Source organism: Marmota flaviventris, chromosome 8 (assembly GCF_047511675.1).
Source record: "Marmota flaviventris isolate mMarFla1 chromosome 8, mMarFla1.hap1, whole genome shotgun sequence".
Classification (NCBI taxonomy): Eukaryota; Metazoa; Chordata; class Mammalia; order Rodentia; family Sciuridae; genus Marmota; species Marmota flaviventris.
The window spans coordinates 43,065,861-43,091,625 of NC_092505.1; the positions used below are offsets into that span (position 1 = coordinate 43,065,861).

Here is a 25,765-nt window from a genome sequence, read left to right on the forward strand (position 1 = left end):
TAAATATTAAAAACAAAAAAGTCTCTCTTCCCTGGACAATTTACTTTTTTCAGCAAGCAACCTCTTTGAAATTCTTTTCTTTTTTTCCCTCAACAAAGCTTGTGGAAGGCTGAGTCTAAACACCATTCTCTATTTTTGGATAAAAATGACACATTTTGAAGGCAATAAAACTTACATGACAACTAAAAGCAATGCATGGCCTTGGGTTTGGAAAACAGTCACTACAAAGAACATTCTTGGGGCATTTATAAAAATTTTAATATGATTTGATATTAGAAATTCTATCGTACCAATATTTAACTTTTTAAATTGTTGGTATGAGTAGGTAAGAAATTCATGCTAATATATTTGGGAGTGAAAGTCTAAGATGTCTATAACCTACTCACAAATTAAGCCAATAAAATTATACTGTGTAGAGGGTAGTCAAGTGAATGTGGCAAAACGTTAACAATTTGTGAACCTACACAGCATATATGGGAGATCATGGACCTGTTCTTGCAACTGTTCTTTAACTTTGAAAATTTTTCAAAACACAAATTGGAAAGAGTTCTAATTCATAAGAAGCATGACACACTATACAGAAAGACAGGAAGCTACTGTGGAATTCTGGAAGTTGCCACCTGCTAGTTAGTCTTTCTTTGCCTACGAGATCATTTTTGAACCTGTTCAGAGAACGTTCTTTTGGCCCTGAACACATCTCTGACTTTAGGCTGACAGTACATCTTATGTAAACTCAAATAAATAATGTATCATCCCTTCTCCATTTTAATTTTTCTGATCTAGAATATATCTTCTCAAAAGTCCAACTTCCCTAACTTTCTACTAACAAAGTTGTACAATGAATATTTTTGTAAATGGGATACCCATAAGATATATTATGATCAAATTAGAAAACAACAAAAATGCTTAATATAAAAACTACTGAGAAACAAAATTAAGTTATATGTTTAGTTTTCAGAATTTTATAAATTATAAGGAAATATCTGATTAATATCATTAATGTCATTAACAAACAATTTCCCAAACACCCTTTATTATTCCAATATTTATTTATTTGATAATGCTCTGCTTGCTTGAATTTCATCTTAAAACAAAAACTCTGAAAACTTCAATTAGAATTAACAACATTGTGAAGGTTAATTTTCACATCACAAATAAAAGTAGCCCTTTTTAAATACAATTACTAATTGAATTGCCAGTAAGCATATGAAATATGAATAATTCATTTTATCAACTGAAAATTGTTTTCTTTTTTCTTGAGAAACAAAGCTTATCCAAGTAAATCGTACTTCCATATGTCACAGAATGATAATGAAAACCTTTTCTAAAATCAAAAGTAAAGCCTTGGAGCTGGGGATATAACTCAGAAGAGTGCTTGCTTAGCACAAAGCCATGAGTATCAATCCCCAGCACCACACACACAAAAACAAAGCTTTATCTTTTTAACAAAAGGAGAAAATTACTTTTTAGCTTGTTTATTGAAAATTTGAAGCAGAAAATAAAAAATAAAGATTTTTACACAAATTCATTAAGTTTCATACTTTAAGGACTAAAATATCTTTGTATAAAACTATTTCTGTTTTATTTATACACCAACCAATCATACTTTTATTCCAATTATTTTTTAAAAGCAATAGCAACCATCTTTTAAATAGTTACAAAGAACTATAAAAAATCTCTTAACTCTAGAAAGGATCAAACCCTTTCATCATACAAATTAAAAAATGAAATCACTTGCAAATCTATGATCACTTAAATATTCACACACATACACACACACGCACGCATACACACACACAAAATGGGACTGCCTTCATTAACATGTTGGCATCACAAACATGAGTCTTCTAATGCTCTATAAACAATATGCTTACATGAAAGTCAGAAGTTTAGCTAAGATTCAGCCTAAATAGTAATAATTGAGTATGAATGGAAGTCAAGGAAAGGTCTTAAATAAAGGGTCAAAAAAAAAAAAAAAAAATCCTCAAAGTCTCTTAAGCAGCAATGAGGCTATCCCAATTTTGTATTAAGATGGGAACCATTCTTCATTCATCCTTATGTTTTCAGGGCCCTGAAGATAACAAAAGAAAAATTCATATTAATTATTTTTATTGCCTTCATGCAAATAAGAAAACCCTTATTTACAAAATCACATAAATTATGGAGATAATTTAGAGTGATAAAACAGAGTTTATAAGGTTAACCATATTCCTTTTTTTGTGTCACATTAGTTCATAATATCTTCTACGTGTAATTCTACAAAAACCTGGCAGATCATGAGATAGGTTTAAGCTAAAATTTTTACCCTGTTACAGTTTCAATTTCTTTTGCAAAATCTCCTAATTCTTAATCTCAGCATTATTAACTAAAAATATGAAGACTTTTTCTTTAAAAATGTAATATGCAACTTAAAAATGTAAATACCACATAAAGTAAATAACAAAGTATATCTTTCATAGCTTTGAAAATTGCCATTCCTTAAAAAATTAAGTATAATATATCCTTGCAATTCCTTTCCTAGGTATATGCCCATGTGAAATCAGACCAGAAACTAGGTAACTCCTAGAAAACGTAGGGTCAATACTCCAACATATAGGTATAGGCATCAACTTTCTCAATAGGACCTCTAAAGGTCAGGAAATAATGCCAAGAGATAATAAATGGGATGGCATCAAAGCTTCTGAACAGCAAAGGAAACAATTAAGAATGTAAAAAAGACAAAATTGTTTATTTGCCTAAAATTCTAAAGGTTCCACCTTAATATTTTGGTTTTTCTCACTATAAAATATTGCAAATATGTAAAGGTCTATGTTGCAGTTGGGAGTGCTGGGGAAAAATTTGGCAAGGGTTAGTAACATAATATTTTGTGTATTTTTTGTATACTTGAAAGATTTCCCGCAAATGAATTTGTTTTAAGCAGCCTGCATTATAAATGCCTACCAGTGACTGGATGTAGGACCTTATCCTGCTGCTTGTTTGGAGCCTGCTGCAGGGGGTACAAGGCTGTCCAGCTGTTGGCGATGTCCTGTATTAATCAACCACTCATAAAACTTATTCTCCACAAGTACCTGGAACTGCTTCCTTTGATCCCTAAAATTGTAATTGAGAGCAAAAATAATGTTAGAACACTAATTCACATAATTTTACTCCAAGTGATAACAATTTTAATGGGAGCATGTTAAATGAATATTTCAAGTTATCTCACTCTGTTCATAGTACATTAGATCACCATCACTAGTTGGGGGGATTGGTCAGATACAATATCGTCTTTGTCATGACTTATTCCCTGTCAGATATTCATTAAGGGCCAAGTTAATGCTGGGCAGTGTTTCAACTGATGCGAACAAACCTATAAATAAAAGGGAAGAGGTAAGTCCTGTTTGGGCAGGCTGATGGTGAATGACTCCAGAGGGCACCATGCACATTGTGATCTGTATGATCTATGTCTTACAGACTGTATATTCTAGTAGAGAAGATAGATAAGAAGCAAAATAAATGTTATGATATAACATAACTGAAGTACTGGTAATTTCTACCCTAATAGTAGGAAGGAAATAATCTCAAAATGAAAGACAATATTTTACATTGAGTAAATTGAGCTCTTTAAAAAAACACTGTACTTATTTTTTTTACATTTTACCATTAGGAAAAACTTTGATAAAAACAGGCATTGAGTGCCTCAGAGACAAATAGAGCAAAGAAAGAGAACAGAGAGTACTGGGAATACTATTTTTCAAAAAGGACAGAAGAGGCCTCTTGAAGATGATACTGGAACAGAGGTCTGAATGAAGTTATGGAAGAAGCACAATGATTACCTGGAAAGGGTTGCCAGGCAGAAGAAACAGAAATGACAAAGGCTCTAAAGTAAGACCAAATTTAACATGTTCAAGATAAGAGAAGCCGGGAGGCAGCTTAAAACTATCAGTTAGGCCGTGGTGTGGCTAAGGTCTGGCCTAGCTGTGATGTTTTTCTGTTGATCTCAAAACAATTCCACAGAACACCAACAGAAGACAAGGCCACCTGGGATGATGAAAGACCAAACAAGTACAAGAATACTCCATAATCATATCTCAGTTCAGAGGAAAATATAAATGTTGTGATCCAAACCACAAAAAATACGAAACACCACCCTTTCCTGGGTAATTTTGACTGTTGCTTCTTTATAATTAAACTTAGTTCTACTTCATTGTTCCCCCACCTAGAGATACAAATTATTAAGCTATCGATCACAGAAATACTTTCACTTTCAGATGGCATCTAATTCCTATTTCCTAGAACTCTCCCCCAAATCGCCTAACACAAACCAAAATCCAATCGTAAGTTCTTTTTAATACCTTCTTACTGAGATGACAGTTTTCTTCCTCCTTGGACTGTTTCTACAAGCCATCCTAGATCTACACATTTGTTTCTGCTGGTCTTTGGCAAGAGAGCAATAACTAAATAATAGCAAGAAGACTTTCACAAGGTGAGAGGGAGTGAATGAGGCAAAGAATGACAGAAAATGAGGCAAAGAGGGTACAGACTTCAGATTGTATTCCAAGAAGAGTGGGTTATACATAATATATACAATAATTACAGCTGTCTAATACAATAAGCATATAATAAAAAATAAAATATTTAGGGTAATTTCTATCCTAATAGTGGGAAGGAAATAATCCCAAAATAGTATATTAAAAAAGATAGTATTTTACATTGAATAAATTAAGCTCTCTAAAAACACTGTACTTATTTTTTACATTTTATCATTAGGAAAAACTTTGATAAAAACAGGCATTAGTCTGTGGATCAGCATTAGGTAGACACACCACAGACTAAATAAGAGCCAGAGAAATCTGTATTTTTAACACTCCTTAGAGAATTCTGATGTGTATCCAAATTTGAGAACCATTAGCATAACAACTAAAACTAATCCATTTAAGTATTCAATTATGTGGCATATTTTACATTTCTTTAATTCATATAAATATCTGTCAACTAAACTTACCTTAAAAAAAAGGAGTCTAACACTTGAACATCTGTTCCTTCCCATCCCAACAATGTTTAAAATACTGACCTGAAATGCAAGTCTTAACAAAAGACACATTATATTTACTAATTACTTTAGTTCAGCTATAAGTAGGTGCAGATTAATTTTTCCCACATGGGGTTTCAAAGAAAATATAATTACTCCTAGAAAACACTTACTTTGTCAAACGAGCCTCCTTCACAGTTTTTTGCCAGATCTGTATTTTCTGTTCTCTTTGACTCAGTGCTTTCTGATAAGCAGATGGAAGACCCCCAGGTATCTCTGTTGTGTCCCCTTCCATTTCGAAGGGAATAATAAATATATAGAATTCAGAAGGTGGTAAGAGCTGGAACACACTTGTGTCGCTGTTCTCTCTACATACAACCATTGGATTATTCCAATAATTAGGCACCGTAGCAAGGCCTGTCCTGGCCATATGGTCCTCTAGCATTGGATAGTGGGTATGAAAAGGGGCGAAAGTTACTCTCTGGTTCCCAGAGAGAATAAGTGGGCGCGTAGGGGTCAGAATGTGAAAGATGCAACCTGTTGTTGAGGAGATAGACAAACGATGGCAAACAGCAATGACTTTGACGTTGTCACAACTGTGGAGATGAAGAGCAGTCTCTATGGGGCCCAAGACAAAGGTGCTATTCCTGCACTTCTCAATTGTTATAGATCTGAAAAAATAAAGAAATGAGGTAAATTCCTCTGAATAAGATACAAAAGTTGCCTAAAATAATAGTATCTGAAGAAAAAAAAATCTATCCTAGTCCAAAGAACATGGCAAAATGTCAGAACACTAAGATTGTGCTTACCGTAAAGGAGAGAGAAGATATATAAAAGATTCATTGCAGCGATGAATCTTGACATGCGACCCCACCAGAGTATCTGAGCTCTTGGCCAATGTCTGCTTGTAAACCTGGCTCATCACTACCATTCGATGCATTCTAGGGGCCATGTGAGTATTACAAGCAATCTTAGCTCTTTTGGTCGTACCTTCAACTGTTTAAGAAAACAAATAAATGAGACAGTTTCAAACCAAGGGAAAAAAACCAACCATATGAGGTTAGACTAGGCTATATCCTAAGATACATGTGGGGGAAAAAATATAAGAGCTGGGCATTGGCTAAAGAGGTATCTGCTATATTAATCTCTATTCTTTTCTGTGTATTTGTAATCTTTCATAATTTGTTACCAAAAATTTAAAACCTATAAACCACTCAAAAAATGCCAAAAGATTTAAAACTTTTTTCATGTCTACCTTTCAAGTTATGCCCCTAAGGTCATATAGTTAGAAAGTGGCAGAGTTGACCCCACTCAAATATCTCCTGCAATATGTCTTTATCATCCCAACCATAATCTCTCTAAGTTGTCCTAATATTTTTTTTCAAGGTTGTTTGCATTTAATTAATTTAAATATAAACACACAATCTTAGGAAAATTAAGTAGACAAAAACATTTTCATGCATCATAGGTATTTTGCAAACATATACAGTGTAACCTGTTAATTACATTTTCCTTCACAAGCCATTTATCTTTTCAATGCCTTGCCTAATAGCTTGATGCTTCTCACTTACTTTTAACTGCTTATGATTCCTTTTTTTCCCAAGCTGTTTCCACAGGGATTGTCATGTCCCCAATGAAAGGGAATATTATAATAATGTGGTACAAGAAAGCAGCAAATAGTGTCTAATTTTAGACCAAAGACCACATGGATCATTCAGATAGTGATAGAACTTACTAAGATAAAATGATATATTGAATCATTTTTAAATCAGTGTCCTTTCTTTAATTTGCAGGAAGCTCATCAGAAGGTCTATAATGGGAAATTTAAAATTATAATAGGTGCCCATGTGTCTATCAAATGGCACCATCATTTATATACTCCTAAACCAATCCCAGGGATCATTCTTATCAGGTCCTTTGCCTCACTCCTGGTGGGCAATCTATGACTAAAGTTGACTCAGTTCTAGTCACACCTCTCCAGTCCTATTGGCCATCACCTCGCAAATTCGTGAAGCGTTCCATATTTTTATACACAATGGAGTATTACGCAGCAATAAAAAATGACAAAATCATGGAATTTGCAGGGAAATGGATGGCATTAGAGCAGATTATGCTAAACGAAGCTAGCCAATCCTTAAAAAACAAATGCCAAATGTCTTCTTTGATATAAAGAGAGCAACTAAGAACAGAACAGGGAGGAAGAGCATGAGGAAAAGATTAACATTAAACAGAGACGAGTGGGGGGAGAGAAAGGAAGAGAGAAGGGAAATCATATGGAAATGGTAGGAGACCCTCAATGTTACACAAAATTACATATAAGAGGTTGTGAGGGGAAAGGGGGGGGGGAAACAAGGGAGAGAATTGAACAACAGCAGATGAGGTAGAGAGGGAAGATGGGAGGGGAGGGGAGGGGGGATAGTAGGGGATAGGAAAGGTAGCAGAATACAACAGTCACTAATATGCCATTATGTAAAAATGTGAGTGTGTAACCGATGTGATTCTGCAATTTGTATTTGGGGTAAAAATGGGAGTTCATAACCCACTTGAGTCAAATGTATGAAAGATGATATATCATGAGCTTTGTAATGTTTTGAAGTTGTCCTAATATTAATTCTAATTTATTCCTAATATTAATTTTAATTTACTTAACAGTAACATTCCATGAATTCTAAATGAGTTCATGTCTCCCAAGACCATTACTACCTGAGAGCACATGTTCCCTTATACACAGTGTCTTGCACAAACTGACACAAAACATCTGTGCAGGTTGCCCTCCTAACATAATTCCAACACTACGTGACTGAGTTCTCAGGCTGTATTTTTCTGTGAGTCATCAGGACACCCTGTAAATAACACTGGCCAAATGTGAAAAAGTTAGATAAATACATCATTCTTCTTTTAAAAAATCAATTAATAATTTTCAGTTATATAATCTGACATATACATAACAGATGGTTAATGCAGAAAAATAAAAGTAAAGGAAAATAAGAATAATTGGTAATCCAATTATCACTGTTAACATTTTAGTAAAATCTTATGAGGTTGGATATTTTTTCTTTTTTTCCTACTAGTGCCTAACCTAAGAAGGTTCAAAAACTTGCTTAAACTTGTCTGGAACATCAAGAATTATGTATTATCTTCTATATATTTATGGGAGCTATTCACATTTGAAAGTTTCTGACCTCATACTAGAGCAGTAGCTTGGTTGAATATAGTAGTATTCTTGGATTACAATCATTTTGCTCCAGATTCTGTAGATGGTGTTCAGCCATTTTCTATTAAGAGTTATAAAAATCTGGGTTGGAGTTGCAGCTCAGTGGCAGAATGCTTGCCTAACCTGTGTGAGGCACTTGGGTTTTGATCCTCAGTACCACATAAAAATAAATTATAAAAAAACAAAGGTACTGTATATATTTACAAATAAAAGATATTTTTTAAAAAAGTTATGAAAATCTGATGCAAAACTGTTATATATATTTTTTAACATTGGCATGGAAGCTTTTTTTTTGGGGGGGGGGGGGGTTACTGAGGACTAAACCCAGGGGCTCTTTACCTTGAGCCACATTCCCAGTCCTTTATTTTTTTAAGTTGTTCATGGACCTTTATTTTATTAATTTATTTATATGTGGTGCAGAGAATCGAACCCAGTGCTTCACAGATGCTAGGCAAGCACTCTATCATTGAGCTACAATCCCAGCCCCTCAGCCCTTTTTATTTCTAATTTTGAGGCAGGGTCTTGCTAAGTAGTTGATCCTTCTGCCTCAGCCTACCAAGTCTCTGGGATTACAGGCGTATGCTACCACACATTGGTTAGAAGCTATGTTTGTTGTTACTTTGAAATTAGAGATTGAGGAAATATATTCTAGAGCATTTTTTTTTTTTTCATTTATTTTGCCTGCACTTGCCTACAGAGATGTATGTTCGGTGCCTCTTCTCTTAAAACTTATACATGGTCCCAGGAGTCATTCAACACCTGAACCTATTCATTTAGCCATTGCTGCACTATCAGGAATAGAGACCTGATGCAAACAACGCCAGATTCTCTCTACTAAAACTTAAATTTCTAGAAACATTGACTGTGCTTGGTTCTATGTAGTTAAAACAGATCTCATCTCTACACCAACTCTGAGGTGATTACTGTTACTATTTGGTTATTTTAGGATGACCAAAATCTGCTGTTGTTAGAAATAAAAAAAGTCTGAAGCAAATGAGCATACAAGAGTGAGAGGGAGAGAGAAGTGGAGAAAAGCATAACAAAAAGAGGACTAACTACAGTTGGAGTTTCTGTTAACTAACCAAATGAGCCTTGACTAATAAACCAGCTGAGATTTCTACTCCCCTGAGGGAGAAAGCCGTGTACAAAAGATAGATATTCCCCCTTTTTCTCTGTTATAGTAGCAGTATTTTTTATTTTTAGATCCTCTGCAAAAAAGATGCTGATCATTAATACATTAGAAAACTAGGTTCCTTAACTTGTAATTCAAAATCAACTAAAATATTTCAAAAGTACCTTGGTGAGCCCAAGCCAATTTTTTTCCTGACTTGAGGCAAGCAGATGTACCAAATGGATTCCCAGTTAAGCAAGCTCTCAACCAGGTTTCCAGCTTGTAGAAAGAGAAAGTCTTGGAGATCTTTGAAAAGCCATTCTCTGCATGCAGTGGTTGCCACAGTGCAAGTTCATGAAGTGGATAGATCTTCCTGGCTGTACTCACTGTGCCTTCAATAAGAAAGCTGAGTGCCACAACAGCTTCTCGAGAGACGAGACTACTATGAGTTGAATGAAACGACGCAGTAAGTTGTTCTGGATCTAAAAGCAGCTCAAGGAGATCTGATAGATGATCAGAGACAAAAGCTTGGTGACTATAATCATTCCAGTTCTAAAAAAAAAAATTAAAACCAAAAAATTAAAAGAAGCATTTTTAATAGAACTATGAGATTCTATTAAGATCTAAAGTTTTTGGTTATTTTACATTCATATTCATAGTTTGCCTTATTCCTCCCACCCCCAAAATTTAGATGGCTATACATAGCAACTTTTTTGACTGTATATGTCAGATATAAATAGATTCTCCCTTTACATTAACTAATTCAAAAGCAATACAAGATGCTGGGCATGATGGTACCTTCCTGTAATCCTCAGCTACTCAGGAGGCTGAGGCAGGAAGATTATGACTTTGAGGCCAATCTGACAACTTAGCAAGACCCTATCTCAAAATAAAATAAAAAGGGTTGGGGATATAGCTTAGTGATAGAATGCCTAGCATGCTCAAGCACCTGGGTTCAATCCCCATCACTGCAAAACAAACAAAAAACAAAAGCAATACAAGTGAATATCCCTGATATCAAATGCTGAGATGAGATGTATTTAATTCAGACCTGGGATTTTTTTGAATTTTGGAAAATGTTTTTATATATAAAATGAGACATCTTGGGGATGGTACCAAGAAATTAATTTATACACATAGCCTGAAGGTAATTTTATATAATAGTTTTAGTATGCCTGCATTCTGACTGTCATCTGTCTCTTGAGATCAGGCATGAAATATTCTACTTGTGGTATAAAATTGTTGCTCAAAAAGTTTCAAATTTAGGAGTATTTTGAATTTCTAATTTTCAGTAAGGGATGCTCAACCTATAATAATAAATAGCTCTTAGTATGTAGTAAGCATTAAGTTTTATATATACTTTAACATATTAAATTCTAATAATAATACTAAAATAGACACTATTATCACAGCTATTTTACAGATGAAGAAATGGAGCTACAGAAAGGTTAAGATATTCTCCCAAAGTCACAGAGCTAGTAAATACTTTTAAAGTTTCAGGTTAAATATATAAATAGTCACCAAGGACATCCAGTCAATGAAGCACTGGGTTTCTTAACTGACCTTCTCTAATAGTGTATGGAATTTCAAATTATACTGAGTGAAATGATCATACTAGATCTAAGAGAAACTGCAACTTTGGGAATAAGCTTTGAGTTAGCAGATATCCCAGTGGTTTGGCTTATTCATTTGACGGGTATTTTTTGAGCATCTCTTAATTGGCTTGAGCAATATTAAATGATAAATATGTAAACTGAATAATCTCAAGAGTCTGTGTGGTAAGAAGACAATTTAAATAAATAATAACTGCACAGTGAGATAAGACCTATATTAGTGATCTCTAAAAATATCCTGTGAGCATGAGAGAAACAAATAACTCTACCTGGGGAAAAAAATCAAGGTGGAGGGCTGGGGTTGTGGCTCAGTGGTAGAGTGTTGGCCTAGCACACCTGAGGCATTGGGTTTGATCCCCAGCACCACATTAAAAAAAAAAAAAAAAAAACTAAATAAACAAAATAAAGGTATTGTATTCATCTACAACTAAAAATTAAGAAAAAAATCAAGGTGGAGCATTGCTTGAAAGATTCTTGAATGATGCTGGTGGTCAGGCAAAGAGATAAGAAAAAAAAAGGCATTCTAGGCATAGGTAACAGCATGTGAAAAGTGAAAATACCACTTTGTTCAGAAAACTGGAAGTTCTGGGTGAAATATAGAAAGCACGGGGAAAAGTAGCAGCTGGAATCATAAAGAGCAATCGTGAAAGGCCTTATACAAATTATTAAAACATCAGGATTTTATTTTGTATGCCAGGGACTTTCCAATTATTTTCTAAATAACTATACTTGTTTTTCTTTTAAGTAAATTCTCATACGGATCACAAAGAAAAAAGATCAAAGCACAGCTGTCCTCAGTTTCAACCTGATTTCCTTCTTTTTGCTGCATTCCTCTCCCCCAAAGTATGCCCTGAGGTGGTTCTAAGGAGTACAAAAAGAAAACTACAATGATAAAGAGAATTCACTGATAGGAGTTCAGACAGGAGATGAACATAATGCATTTTTACAAAGTCTAGTATGGCAGACTAAAAGTAGGGTGACCAGATAGAACCTAATGACATAAAATAGGCAAAAAGGAAAAAAGTCAGAGCTGGGTGGGATAGTGCATGCATGTAAACCCAGTGACTCAGGAAGCAGAGGCAGGAGGATTGCAAGTTCAAAGCCTCAGCAACTTAGACCTTCTTGAAATAAAAAATAAAAAGGGCTAGGGATGTGGCTCAGTGATTAAGGGCCCCAGAGTTTAATCCCTGGTACCGAAAGAAAGAAAGAAAAAATTCAGATAAAGGGAAGAAAAGGAACCTATTTTGAGGCAGAATTAGTTAAGACCTGACAACTAATAGACAAGGGTTAGGGGAAAGAGCCAGTATGGGTAGACCAGTGGTAACTTCTACTAAAAGTTATAAGGAACTATAACTATATAGTTAACTATATAGCTCTATAGTTATATAGAATAGTGAGAAAAAGTTAACTCAAGTAAAGATAGGTTGTATTGAAGGGACATATGGTTGTCTCCCCAATAGACACAGGCTGTATCAGAACAGGAACTGGAAATCCACTTCTCTTTCAGAGGCCAATGAGCCTCTGCTTATCTGTTCCATTCTCTCCTATTTCTCTGATGAGAAGCATCCTGTACTTCACTGATTATTTTAATTTCTAATTCTCATAACTTCTCAAAAGTTCATGAGTATGGTGGCTATTCTAATGGATTTCAATGCCTCATGAGTTTTTAGCTCAAGCATATATCACTAACTGGTAACTTCTTCAGTCCCTAAGGCGACTGATAGCCCAAGTCATCATTTTAAATCAGACCAATTTCAAATGAGCTACTCTACTCAAGTGTCCTGGTCTAATCAGTTGTTGGAGAGATCAGGTTATAATAGCACAAACCAGAGTTGCCACTGCCTGGTGCTTACTATGCAACAAGTCTCATGGTAATATATCACTGATTCTTGGCCAATCAGAAATAGGCACTACTACTCCCATTTAAAAAGGAAAAGCCAAGACAAGTTAACTGATCTGCCTAAAACCATAATATTATTTTTGGTAGAGCCAGATCTGAATGCAGGCTACCTTGGCTCAAAACACCATCTCCTAAGAGTACCCATTTTGTAGGAACTACATGGACAGAGAGCATAGTGACTGGTATCGCTAATGCATCTGGATTTGGACAATATAATTTTTTTTTTTTTTTTTTTTGGTACCAAGGATTTAACTCAGGGTCACTCACCACTGAGCCACATCCCCAGCCCTATTGTGTATTTTATTTAGAGACAGGATCTCACTGAGTTGCTTAGTGCCTCACCATTGCTGAGGCCGGCTTTGAACTTGTGATCTTCCTGTCTCAGCCTCCTAAGCGATTGGGATTATTATGGGTGTGTGCCACTGTGCCCAGCATGGACAATCTAAATTTAAGGTATAGCTTGGCCGTTTATGTGAATATCAGGCAAGAGTTCTAGCATGGAGACGAACTTGGACATCACTGAGTTATATAGAGTAGAGGGAACAATTATACTGAATGAAGTAGGAAGAGAAAATTGCCTCAGGCAGAATACTGACAAGTAAGGGCCAATGGGAGAGAAACCTATGAAGACAAGTGAGAAGGAAGAGTATGATATGTCAAGATCATTGTATTGTCTTGAGCAACCATTAAAAAAAAAAGTAGAACCAATAAAGTATAGTATCATGGAATATAAGAAAAGGCAGACTTATTAAAAAGAATATTATAAAGTGCCAGATATTAAAGGGTTTTTTTTAAGTTTCAGAACATTTTTAAAGAGCCTACACATGATATTAATACTTACTATTTACATTTTACTTAAGTGTTTTAAAATACTGCCACAATAAAACAAATAAAATCCTTTCTGTTTTTCTTTACAAAAATGAAGAAAAAAGATATTTTCTAAAACTCACAATGTGAGGCAGTTACCATTTAGATTGTCATGGTTATAAAATTACTTAGGCATGACTAAACAACAGATAGTTTTAGAGATTTTTTTCAGTATATTTCAATAAACTTTATAAATACTACATCTTCTTATTTATCCTTAGTCAAATAAATGGATTCAATCTCATTAACAATTGTAAAAATGGGAATGCTAATGTAATATAGTGATAAATTTGCCCCTAAATCATGAGATTTTTATACCAGTGAAGGAACTAAAACCATTTTGATTAGGACTACACATATTGATTTTATAACTAGGATTATAAAAAGTAGAAAGCAAAAAAATAAAACAAACCATCAAATCACTAGCCTATACAGCCCAACATAATTTTTAATGGTGAACCTTCTTCTTCAGAAATTGTCCAATTCAATGAAAGAGACCAAGAAAAACAACAGTACCTTATTATGACAATTGGATTTTTCTGTCAGGTCGGGAGACTGAGATCTGCTTCTGGGACTAGGCCACTCTTCTCCAATCAAAGATGTCCTCAGGGAAACCTTATTTAACTGTTGTATGTATAAAAACAGCAGAAACTGTAGAGTGTCCACTGAAAGCTGTTCAAGAGGAAAATAAGGATGAACACATGACTTAAATCAACATTAAATCAATCATTAATCTACAACTAAGTAGATACAATAAACTTATGTTCAAAAAACAGTTTGCTGATCCTAAAAAATACTTCAGAAACATTGCTAGGATTTCATATGCATTCTCTGATACCCAGATGCAGGAGTGTCTACAATGGATCTCAAGTCACTTTGTAAAAATTCATAGAAATTTTTTCCCAAAATGAAAAGTAAAGGATGAAGAATATACTTAAGTACATTATTACAGAAGTTTAATCTTATAGTTAAAAAAAAATCCACCTTAATTTGAATAAGTAAATGAACAGATATAAGGGGGAAAAAGAAAATTTGGTCAAAATACAAAGGTTCAACATAAGGTTCACAGACTTACCAAAAAAGTTTAGGATATCTGTGTAATAACTGAAACTGTATGTAATTTCTTGGTGTATGTGCATTTTGTGAGGGGAGTAGGTCTCAGGTTTTCATAAAGTACTTAAGAGATATAAAGAAAAAATAATGCTACTGGTCTGATAGCTATACAATGTCATTTCTTATTTGAGAAAGGGTGTAGTTTGAAGCTCACAATTTGAAGTTCACAATTACCCTTAAGTACCCATCCCCATCTCCCACATAAGAAAGGCAAAAAAGTGAAGTGATACATCTGAGTCTACAGTTATATTCACCCTCATTTCCAAGGTGGCTAAAAATTGCTATCCGAGGAATTAAAAAATACAGACACTTAAAAACACAGATCCTCAGGATCACCCAGATCTATTCAACCAATGGTCAATGTGGGATCCCATGAAAGCATGTATTTAGTAATTTTTTACTCTATAAATTCTTTAAGATAACTGAAGTTTCACATGCAGCTGTAAGATATAATATAGAGAGATCCCATGTAAATTTAACCCAGTTTATAACCTTGCAAAACTACAATACAATGCCACAACTATGACATTAACATTAAAGTAGTCAGGAGAGAGAATATTTCCATCAACAAAGGGAGCTCTCTTATTGCCCTTTTATAGCAATACCCACTTCCCTGCCACCCTCATCCTTTCCTTAATCCCTGGCAACCTCTCATCTAACCTCCATCTCTATAAATTCTGTTATTTCAAGAATGTTACCCCCACACACACACACAAAAAAAAAATTACATAAATGGAATTACAGAGTATGTAACCTTTTGATACTGGCTTTTTTACTCAGGGTAATTCCTTGATTTTATACATACTTCCATTTAATACTTTTTGTTATTTTATTATATTCTTTATATGGTCTACCCATTAAACTATAAAATTCTTGCTTTATCCATTTTTAAAGCACTAGTAACTAGCATAGAATATGCTACATAATAAACACTCAAAAAATTTGTAACTTCTTGAAGGTCTTACTTCATCTCTATATCTGTAGCATCTACTTCTGTACCTAGCACATAGTAGGCTCTCAATATTTCATTGATGAATAACTGCAATGCCTCATCCCTCCTGGATGCATGATAAACTTTTCAATTTCCAAAAGCTTTAGCTTTTCTATGTGGCAGAGACTGGCTAAATGTTAACTCCTTTTTCTCCTCTTTGAAGGGCATACTGCGTCCCTTGCAGTTAGATACGGTATAACTGAATTACAGTCAATAAACGTGGGTGAATTTACAGTTATATCTGCTATTTTCAAGCATGACCCATAAAATTCTCCAAAAGAAATTGAAGCAAAAGATGACTCTGAGGGCCTAATAGACACGGTTGTGGCAAACTGTATCATTATTTGCAATTGTTCACCTCCCCATCTTTCAAGAAGCTAATACAGCCATACTCATTGCCATGAGATTTCCCATATTTCCTGTGAGATAGTTTACCTTCCTACCTCATTGATTTTATGCATGTGACAGAGCTTTAGCCAATGGAATAATATTAGGTTGTTTTATATTACATCTGAATATAAGTCTTTTTTTTTTTAGTTGTAATAGACACAATATCTTTCATTTATTTATTTATTTCTACATGGTGCTGAGGATCGAACCTCAGGTCTTGCACATGCTAGGCAAGCGCTCTACCACTGAGCTACAACCCAAGCCCTGAATATAAGTAAGAGGCATCATGAGAGCCTAGAAATAAATCCATACACATATGGTAAACTAACTTTTGACAAATGTGACAAGAATGCAAAACAGGGAAAGGATAATCTCTCCTACAAAAGATATTAGGAAAACTAGATATCCATATGCAAAAAAAAGAAAGAAAGAACTGGGTCACAGCTTAGACCACACAGAATCAACTCAAAATGGATTAAGGACTTAAATGCAACAACTAAATTAGTAAAAACTTCTAGAAGAAAAATAGGAAAATTTCCATGATATTGGTCTTGGTATGATTTTTTTGATACGATACCAAACCAATGGTTACTGTTCTAAGCCACTAAAATGCTGTGATTATTTGTTACTGTAATTAACATACTTACTTTGTAAAGTCTTTCCTTATCACCAGGCAACAAAAGCAAAAATAAACAAGTGGGATTAAATCAAACTAAAAATCTGCACAGAAAAGAAAGACATCGACAAAATGAAAAGGAAACCTGTGAAACGAGAAAAAATATTTGCAAATCCTATATATCTGATAAAAGTTAGTTTCAAAAATATATAACAGACTCATACAACTCAAAGGCAAAAAAAAAAAAAATCAAATCAAATAGCCCAGTGAAAATTAAGCAAAGGACCAGAAAAGTCATTTCTCCAAAGACATCAAAAAGCCCACAGGTATTTGAAAGGTGTTCAACATCACTAATCATTAGGGAAATGCAAATCAAAACCATAAGGAGATATCACCTCACATGTTAGGATGTCTATTATTTTTTTTTAAAAGTGAAAGATTAACAATCATTGGCAGGGATGTAGAGAAAAGGTAACCACTCTGGTACACTGTTGGCAGGAATGTAGATTGATACAGCAATTATGGAATACAGGATGGAAGTTCCTTGAAAATTAAAAACAGAACTACTATATGATCAATCTCACTTTTGGCTACTTAACCAAAGAAACTGAAATCAAATCAAAACTCTCATGTTCACTGTATCATTACTGACAATGGCCAAGATACAGAAACAATTTAAATGCCAAGATACAGAAACAATTTAAATGCCAATCGACAGATAAATGGATAAAGAAAATGTGATGTGTGTGTATGTATATTCATAGAATGGAATACTATTCGGCCTTTAAAAAGAAGGAAATTTCTGCCATTTTCAACAACATGGATAAACCAGAAGGACATTATACAAAGTGAAATAAGCCAGATGCTGAAAAACAAAACTATATAACCTCCTTGTATGTTGTATTAGTCTACTTTCTGTTTCTATAACAAATTCTATAAAGCAGATTACTTTATAGCAAAAAGAGGTTTCTTTAGTTCTAAAGGTACATAGTTCTAGTGGTACAAGGTTAGAAGGGCTGCAACGGGTGATGGTTTTCTTACTACAGCCCAAGGAGGTCCAGGGCATCACATGGCAAGAAACAGTGAGTATGTTTATGTGTGTCTGTATCTGTCTGCTCTCTCCCTGTCTTCTTAGATAGCCATCAGTATTCAATCATAGGTGGGCTACCCTAATGACCTTATCTAGTCCTAATCACTTTCCAAAGGCCCCATCTCCTACACCACAGTCAACAGATTAAAGTTCTACCCTCTCTATTCCTCATAATGGGGAATAAATGGGAACAAAGGAAGCCTTAGGGGACACTCAACTCATCCAAATTGTAGCATACATGGAATCTAAACTAGTCAAGCTCAAAGAAGTAGAGTAGAATGCTAACTGTAAAATGCTGGACAGAATGAGAAATGGAGAGTAATGATCAAAGGCTACAAAGTTTCAGTTATGCAAGATATTTAGTCTTAAGAGACAAGGCATAGTGCTTATAGCTAACAATACTGTATTGTACAGGTAAAATTTTTTCTAAAAGGGTATATAAATATAAATATTCTTAAAACACACAAATCGTAATGATGATAATAATAATAAACAGAGGTAGGGGAAATTTGGGGAGGTGACAGATGTTAGTCTACAGCTTTAACCCTTGACAATGGTAATGGTTTCATAATATATATACTTATCCCCAAACTCATAAAATTGTCTTCAAAACAAGGGGGGAAAAAAGCACCATGATTTCCTTCTGCTTTGTCACTCCTCCCTTCTGTTACAAGAATAGGCATGACCTATAAGAAGCTGTTTCTTCAGCTTGGATTCCCAAATGAGAGGACACATAAAGTCAATCACAGCCTGGAAGAAAGATATAGCTAAAGTGCAGCCTACATCTTAAATAGGAAAGAAGTAAACCTTTGTTACTAAAATTTCATTGTTTTTTTTTTTTTTCCTGCAGAAAAGCTGATTAATATGAATACTGACTCAAAAATACAGAAACATGGGTCCCTAAATCCCTGCTTGGACAACGACAGTCCAGAGATTCAACCAACCAGATGCACCTGTGCTGGACTTTTGGATGAATGAAAAACAAACTGATATTGTTCTAAGCCACTGAAATGCTGTGGCTGTTACTATAATTAATCTACTATGATTAACATACTTTATGAAATCTTTTCTTATCACCAGGATGAATTTTTCTGTATTCCATTTTTGTACTTTATGAATAATTATGATATTTTTTAATTTATTCTAATTAGTTATACATGACAGTAGAATGCACATTGACACATCATACATAAATGGGGTATAATTTCTCATTCTTCTGGTTGTACATGATGTAGAATCATACCGGTCATGTAGTCATATATATACACAGGGTTATAACGTCTGAATCATTCTACTATCCTTCTTACTACTCCCATACCTCCCTCTCCTCCCATTATTTCCCGCTACCTACTATTTCCCTAGCACCCCTCCCCATTATGAATTAGCATCCACATATCAGAGAGAACATTCAGCCTTTGGTTTGGGGGGATTGGTTTATTCCATTTAGCATGATATTCTCCAGCTCCATCCATTTGTTGGCAAAAAGTCATTCTTCCATTATTGTGTGTGTGTGTGTGTGTGTTTATACACACACACACACACACACACACATATATATTCCATTGTGTGTATATATATATATATATATTCCAATGTGTATATATATTCCATTGTGTATATATACCACATTTTCCTTATCTATTCATCTGCTGAAGACACCTAGGATGTTCCATAGTTTAGCTATTGTGAGTTGAGCTGCTATAAATATTGATGTGGCTGTGTCATTGTAGTACATTGATTTTAAATCCTCTGGATATAAATCAAGCAGGGGGATAGCTGGGTCAAATGGTGGTTGCATTCCAAATTTTCTGAGGAATCTCCATATTGCTTTATGAATAATTATTTTAAACATCAGCTACCCCTACTAATTTATGAGCTCCATGAGGGCAGAGATGCTGTCTGTTATGATTTGTATGTGGTTTGTCTCCCAAGGCTTGGTGTGCTGGAAGCATGGTCTGGTGATATTAAGAGTGGGGCCTAGTGGGATGATATTAGGTCTTGCTAGGGGCATTGCCCTCAGAAAAGATTAAGGTCCTTGCTGTTCTAACCAGTTGTTATAAAAAAGCAAGACTGGCTTCCATCCTCCCTTTAGGCTTCCAGTGTCCCCCTGTGATCTTTCCCTCTTGCACTGCTTCCACCATGATGCCATCTGCCATGTGACACAGGAGATTCCTGCCAGAGCCAGCACCATAGTGTCTATATTCTCAGTCTCAAAAAAATGTGAGCTAGCTAGGTATGATAGTGCGCACACCTGTAATCCCAGCAGTTTAGGAGAGTGAGGCAGGAGGACTGCAAGTTCAAAGCCAGCTTCAGTAACTTGGCAAGGCCCGAAGCAACTTAGCAAGATGCTGTCTCTAAATAAAATATTTTTTTTAAAAATGGGGATATGGCTCAGGGTTAATTGCTTCTGGGCTCAATCCCTGGTACCAAAGAGAGAGAGAGAGAGAGAGAGAGAGAGAGCGCTAAAGAAATCTTTTTTAATTTACCCAGCCTTAAATATTTGGTTATTGTAACAGGAAATGTATTAACACAAATCGGTACCAAGAGTACGGTTGTGTGTAATGATTATCTGAAAATGTGGAAATGACTTTTAAAGTGGGTAATGGGCAGAAACTGGAAGAGTTTGGAAAAAGAGGTTATAAAATGCCTATAATGGTATAAATGGAGTATTACAGGTAATTCTGGTGAGAGCTCACATCTGAGCTCAGGACTCAGGACTAGGGGAGAGCTAGAACATCTTAGCAACTGGATAAGTAGTTGTAACCAGATTCAAATGAGGAATATTCCAACAGAAATTGAAGTAAACATTACCTTTGTCACACCATTACAAAGAACTTGGCTGAACTGTGTCCATACTAGAGCTTTATAGAAGTCTGAGTTTAAAAAAGATGAACTGGAATGTCTGGCAGAGGAAATCTCTAAATAACCAAGCATTTGGGCTAGTGCTTGGTTATTTTAACTACATATAGTAGGATTTAGGAGCAATGGAATGTATAATTTAAAGAGAAGTAGAAGGCAGGGGCTGTAGCTCAGGGGTAGAATGTTTGCCTACCACGTGTGAGGCACTGGGTTCAATTGTTAGCACCACATAAAAAAAATAAAGTTATGTCCATCTACAACTAAAAAAAATTTTTTAAATTAAAAAAATTTAAAAAACAATAAAGGGAGGTAAACCAACTTTGAAAAAAATCACAGCTTGGCCAGTGAAGGAGTACATTCTAGCAATCTCTTGTTAAAGATATGAGCATGAGTGGATAAAACAAGGCCAAATGCTGTGCATTAGGACAATAAGGAAGAGTCCTGAAAGGTATCTCAGAAATCTGTGTGGCTGCCTCTTCCCTCTCAGACCCAGAGGCCTAAAAGGGAAGAACTGTTTCAAGGAGAGCTCCAGGTGCTCTACCTAGGCTTAGTGCCCAGGGCCCACTCAGGATTCTGCTCCCTGCTTTTCAGAGAAGTGATCCAGTTATGGTTCTAGCAGGTTCGGGTGCAGCTAATGACACCATTCCAAAGGAATGACAGACCTTGGTGTACAAATGGTGCCAATTCTGCAGATGTGCATAACTTGAGAGCTATGAAGTTATTGCAGTTTTTGCCAAAATTTCAAAGTTAAGCCTGGAAGGCCAGGCAGAGAGTTCTGCCCAAAACTATGTAGTAACCAGCATGCAATGCCAGTCTGATAGAGCTGCAATCATGAAATTTCAAACTGAGAGCTGAGGGTGGATTGAGTCCAGCAAAGCCAGAGGAGCAGGGCTGCTTGAGGCCTTGGAAGCCTAAACTCAGCTTGCAAAGGATGCAGGACCTGAAGTTTTAAGATTTAATGTCTGCTCTGCCAGGTTCTGGAAGGCTTTGGGACAGTTACTACGCTCTACTTGTCTATTTATTTAGAAATGAGAATGTGTACGTACCCTGGGCTTTCCACCACTGTATATTGGAAGTAGATAACTTGTTTTAATTTTTCAGGTTCAAAGCTGAAAAAAGATTGCCTTGAGTCTCAAATGAGACTTTGGACTTTTGAACTGATGTTGGATCTAGTTAAGACTTTGGGACTATTTGGATGGAACAATTGTTTTGTATGTGAGGACAACATGAGTCATAGGGCGTGAGGGGCAGAATGCTATGGTTTGTCCTCTCTGAAAACTCAAATTTAATTGGAAAATTAAATATCTCCAAATTTAATCCCCATTATGAGGAATTAAAAAGGTAGAAACATAACTTATGGTGTTTAGAAATAGGACCTTTGGAAAGTGATTAAAAAACAGATAAGGTCATCAGGTCATCAGGGTGGAGCTCCCATGATTGTACTGATGGCTTTATAAAAGGGAGAAAGACTAGCATACACACATACTTGTGATGCTTGGCACTGCCTCAGACTCTGCCCACAAGAAGACCATCACATTATATGGCACTTTGACTCTGAACCTCCAAAACTATAAGTATTAATAAGATTTTTACCTTATTAACAACAGGGAAGGAGTGAACATGCTGTCCAAACCATCTTTGAATCACAGCACATAGTAGATGTTCATTTAAAGTCAGGCACCTCTGACTACAACATATCAGTGTTTCATAATGAAGTCAATGAAAATATTTCCCAGTTTTAATTTCAAGATTCCTGTAACATTATTACTTTGGGAGCAGGCAAAGGATTTGTAAAGACAGCCTAATCATTGCCAAACTGGAACTGCTAAAACTCAAATGGTAGGATCACAACAGTGATTAACTTAAAAACTCAAACTATACTGCTAGTACAAAAAAGTAACAATGGTTTATTTTCCAAAGTTATTAAACACTTATACACATTGATCCATACCTGATTTCTCTGCTTTTCAACTTCATCTTCAGACATGCAGTTGGAGAGAATCTCAGACCATTCCAGGCGTTTCTCAGGTGTCCTCACCGAAAGACTATCAAATACTTCAAAGTAAAGCCATGCCAGATCCTTAGCCAACTGCAGTTTCCCACATGCAATGTGCCTCCATGTAGACCAGTAGAGCCGTGGGTAAGCTCCCTCTGTGGCCCGGATTCGCACATAGGTGGCTATCTTCCTGAGATAATGAAGACTGAACTTGGATGGAGGAGGGACCTGCAAGGCACCCACTATAAAGGGTTCTGCTTTTACCCAGAGGAGAACTCCTGACTGATCCATATTACCGCTAAGAACATCTGGATGAAAAGGCTTCTTTGCATACCTAGGAAACAAAGTTTCTTCACGAACTGACTTGAAACATATCTCATTTATACATTTTCCCTGGAAGGTAACCCCTCCCCTGTTTTTCAAAGTACCACATCATCAGTTTTAAAAGCAGCTACAGTTCATCAACCAAAAGCAGAAGAGATTTTTGATTAGATCTCATTACAATCTTTTTGAGGAAAAAACTTCAATAAAACAAAATTATCTTATTTGAATTATCAGAAATTTGTTTCAGAAGAGTGTGTAAAGGGATAAAATCTGGGTTGGATCCCTGCTCTGGGCAGGAAGAAAAGAAGAAAAAAGAGAGAAAAATCATCCTGTCATGGAAAGCTATGCTCTACTCTGGCGGGGAACATTGTTAGAAACAAGAATAAAATTTCAGAGTTAAATCACTTACACATAGAGGACAGTTGGTTAACATTTAGACATGTTAGCTGAACACACAAACTCAATATGAAACACTAATATGAGGAGCTAACAAGAATGCTCATGTAAACATAGGCTACAAGATAGATCAAGAGATAGTAAAGCACCTTTATTCTCTACAACAAACCTGCTCTGGCATATTCTATTGTGCTCAGTTGAGTTGTAGTATTTTTAGACTTTGTTGTTTATTTACATAACTATGATGGATAATTTTATGGAATATGTATAAAACATTTAAAACACAAGGAGGGAATCATCCACATTACCACCACTCAATGGCAACTAGTCAATATTTGATTGTACTTCCTCCTTATCTTTTTTCTATAGACTAGATGTTGTTTTTCATAGTTGTGATAATATAATATATATATAATTCTGAATTAAAAGACGACAAATATATTCCCATTTACTTTTAGAAACTTACTAGGCTTAAGAGTTTTCATGAAGCCGAGTCTAGTGGCGCACGCCTGTAATTCTAGCAACTTGGGAGGCTAAGGCAGGAAGATCGCAAGTTAGAGGCCAGCTTCAGCAACTTAGTAAAGCTCTAAGCGACTTAGTAAGATCCTGTCTCAAAATAAAAACTAAAAAATGTTGGGGATGTAACTCATTGTTGATGCTGGGCGATGAACTGATGGGGGCTCATGTACATTTTCGCCTTTGTGTATATTAAAAATTTGTTATAAAAAGTTAAAATGTTTTCATTATTATAATACCCTGATTATCATATTTCTGCATATTTTCTGCATTATGAATTATTTCCCAGAGATTTTCAGATGTATAATTGTGAAATGAAGTAACATATTGCTATGCTTCCTGACATACACTCCTATTGTTTTCAAAATTAACTATTAAAACTGTACCATCATTTGACCAATGGAACCCACTTCACTGAGCATTCCTCAGCATGAACATCATTTAGAAAAAAACTTTCCTTATATGACTGATAAAAAATGTTTCACTGTTATTTTGCGTTTTATTCTAGAAAGTTGTGCTGCTTTGGGAAACCATTTTAAAAAAATTTGACATGGAGTGCTTACTATGTGCCAGATAGCATGCTAAGTATTTTGCCTATTTCACCTCCTTTCACCTTCACAACCACCTAGTGATACATGAGTTCCTTCATTTTCAGTTGAGAAACCTGAAGTTTGGAGAAGGGACTTACCAAGGGTCATACACTTAGTTCTCACAGTCCTGGATTAGAAATCAGGTCTGACTAAAGAACTGTGCAGCTACAAACGTACTTTGGGAACCCAGAATGGGAGAATCTCTGGGAAAGGAGTGGGTCCAGAACAGTAGGAAAAGTCTTAAGACATTAAGCCATTTAAGCAACAGGTGAAGGAACATAGGGGTGTGAACTGAAAAGGGTGTGGGAGGGTAAATGGCGGCTGGGTTCGATATGGGAATGGATTGGCGTTGTTCTAAGCACAGCTAAACGATGAAAAGTACATTAGGCAGATCTTAGTTCTCTCCAAAGTGAAAACAGGCTGCTCGTGAGGTACTGAGCTGTTTCAGAAGTGTGCAATCAAAGCCAGATCCTGAAGACTAACCCTTTATTCTAACCCCGAGATTCGACAGGGCTATATTCGCAACCATCAAAACTGGAGCTCTTTCCCTTGAGACGCGCTGGGATAAAGGTTTCACGGTCGAGAAACAGGCGTGGGCCCAAGGCGCTCGTACAGAGGCTTCGCCACCATCTCCGCAGAGGTGTAGGATGTGGCGTGGGCCGCTCGGGCGCAACCACCCTATTTGGTAACAAGATATTCAGCTGACAGGCTCAGGAGTGGACCTGAGACCCAGTGAGCTCTAAGGCAGCCTTCCCAGCCTAAGCCCGTGGCCCGAGCGGCCCAGCCTCCAGTTCAACCTCCCTAGCGCCAGCCCGCCCTCCCCAGTGACAGTCCGTCAGCAGTTACCTGCCAAAGCAGAAACCGGTCCACCGCACCTCTCCGCGCGCCCTGCCCGCCCTTCACCCTCCACGGCGCGTTATATCCGCCGCGCGCATCGCGCAAGCGCAAGACCTCGCACCACTGAGAACCCGCGGACCTTGTTGCTAGAGTGGCAACTGCTTCTCCCGCGTCTAAGACGTACTTAATTTCTTATGAGGATACTCAGAATCCCAGGAGTCCACGATCCAAGAACCCAAGCCAGACCCATTGCTTTCTGGTTTCGCGCATTTCTACCCAGAGAAGTAAAAAAGTTTTCCATTGCTCCATAGAATGCTGATCAGCAAATATC

General features: G+C 36.0%; 1 protein-coding gene across 3 annotated transcripts; it reads right to left on the reverse strand.

Moving 5' to 3' along the window:
- Window positions 1–1,030: 1,030 nt before the first annotated feature.
- On the reverse strand, window positions 1,031–25,513 carry Tbccd1 (TBCC domain containing 1). Of its 3 annotated transcripts, XM_071615162.1 has the most exons (9): window positions 25,444–25,513; window positions 22,727–23,105; window positions 14,233–14,388; window positions 9,522–9,888; window positions 5,821–6,007; window positions 5,549–5,682; window positions 5,185–5,449; window positions 2,941–3,090; window positions 1,031–2,071 (listed from the first exon to the last, which is right to left on the reverse strand). In XM_071615162.1, the coding sequence occupies exons 2-8, from the start codon at window positions 23,060–23,062 to the stop codon at window positions 2,961–2,963; spliced, it is 1,575 nt and encodes a 524-aa protein (XP_071471263.1). In that variant the 5' UTR covers window positions 23,063–23,105; window positions 25,444–25,513; the 3' UTR covers window positions 1,031–2,071; window positions 2,941–2,960. The 3 variants fall into 3 exon arrangements, with proteins under 3 accessions (XP_071471263.1, XP_027807300.1, XP_071471264.1); XM_027951499.2 differs by having other exon boundaries at window positions 5,185–5,682; XM_071615163.1 differs by having other exon boundaries at window positions 5,185–5,682; window positions 22,727–22,999; window positions 25,444–25,501.
- Between the last annotated feature and the right edge of the window lie 252 nt (window positions 25,514–25,765).

What these genes read in the sequence shown, in the direction of transcription:
- Tbccd1 (XM_027951499.2), bottom strand. Translation starts at nt 23,062, where the DNA reads ATGGATCAGTCAGGAGTTCTCCTCTGGGTAAAAGCAGAACCCTTTATA. An exon ending in AATCCAATTGTCATAATAAG is followed by an intron (nt 9,889 to 14,232) that starts GTACTGTTGTTT and finishes TTTTTTTTTTAG; the next exon opens with AACTGGAATGATTATAGTCA. An exon ending in AAGGAGGCTCGTTTGACAAA is followed by an intron (nt 3,091 to 5,184) that starts GTAAGTGTTTTC and finishes TTACAATTTTAG; the next exon opens with GGATCAAAGGAAGCAGTTCC.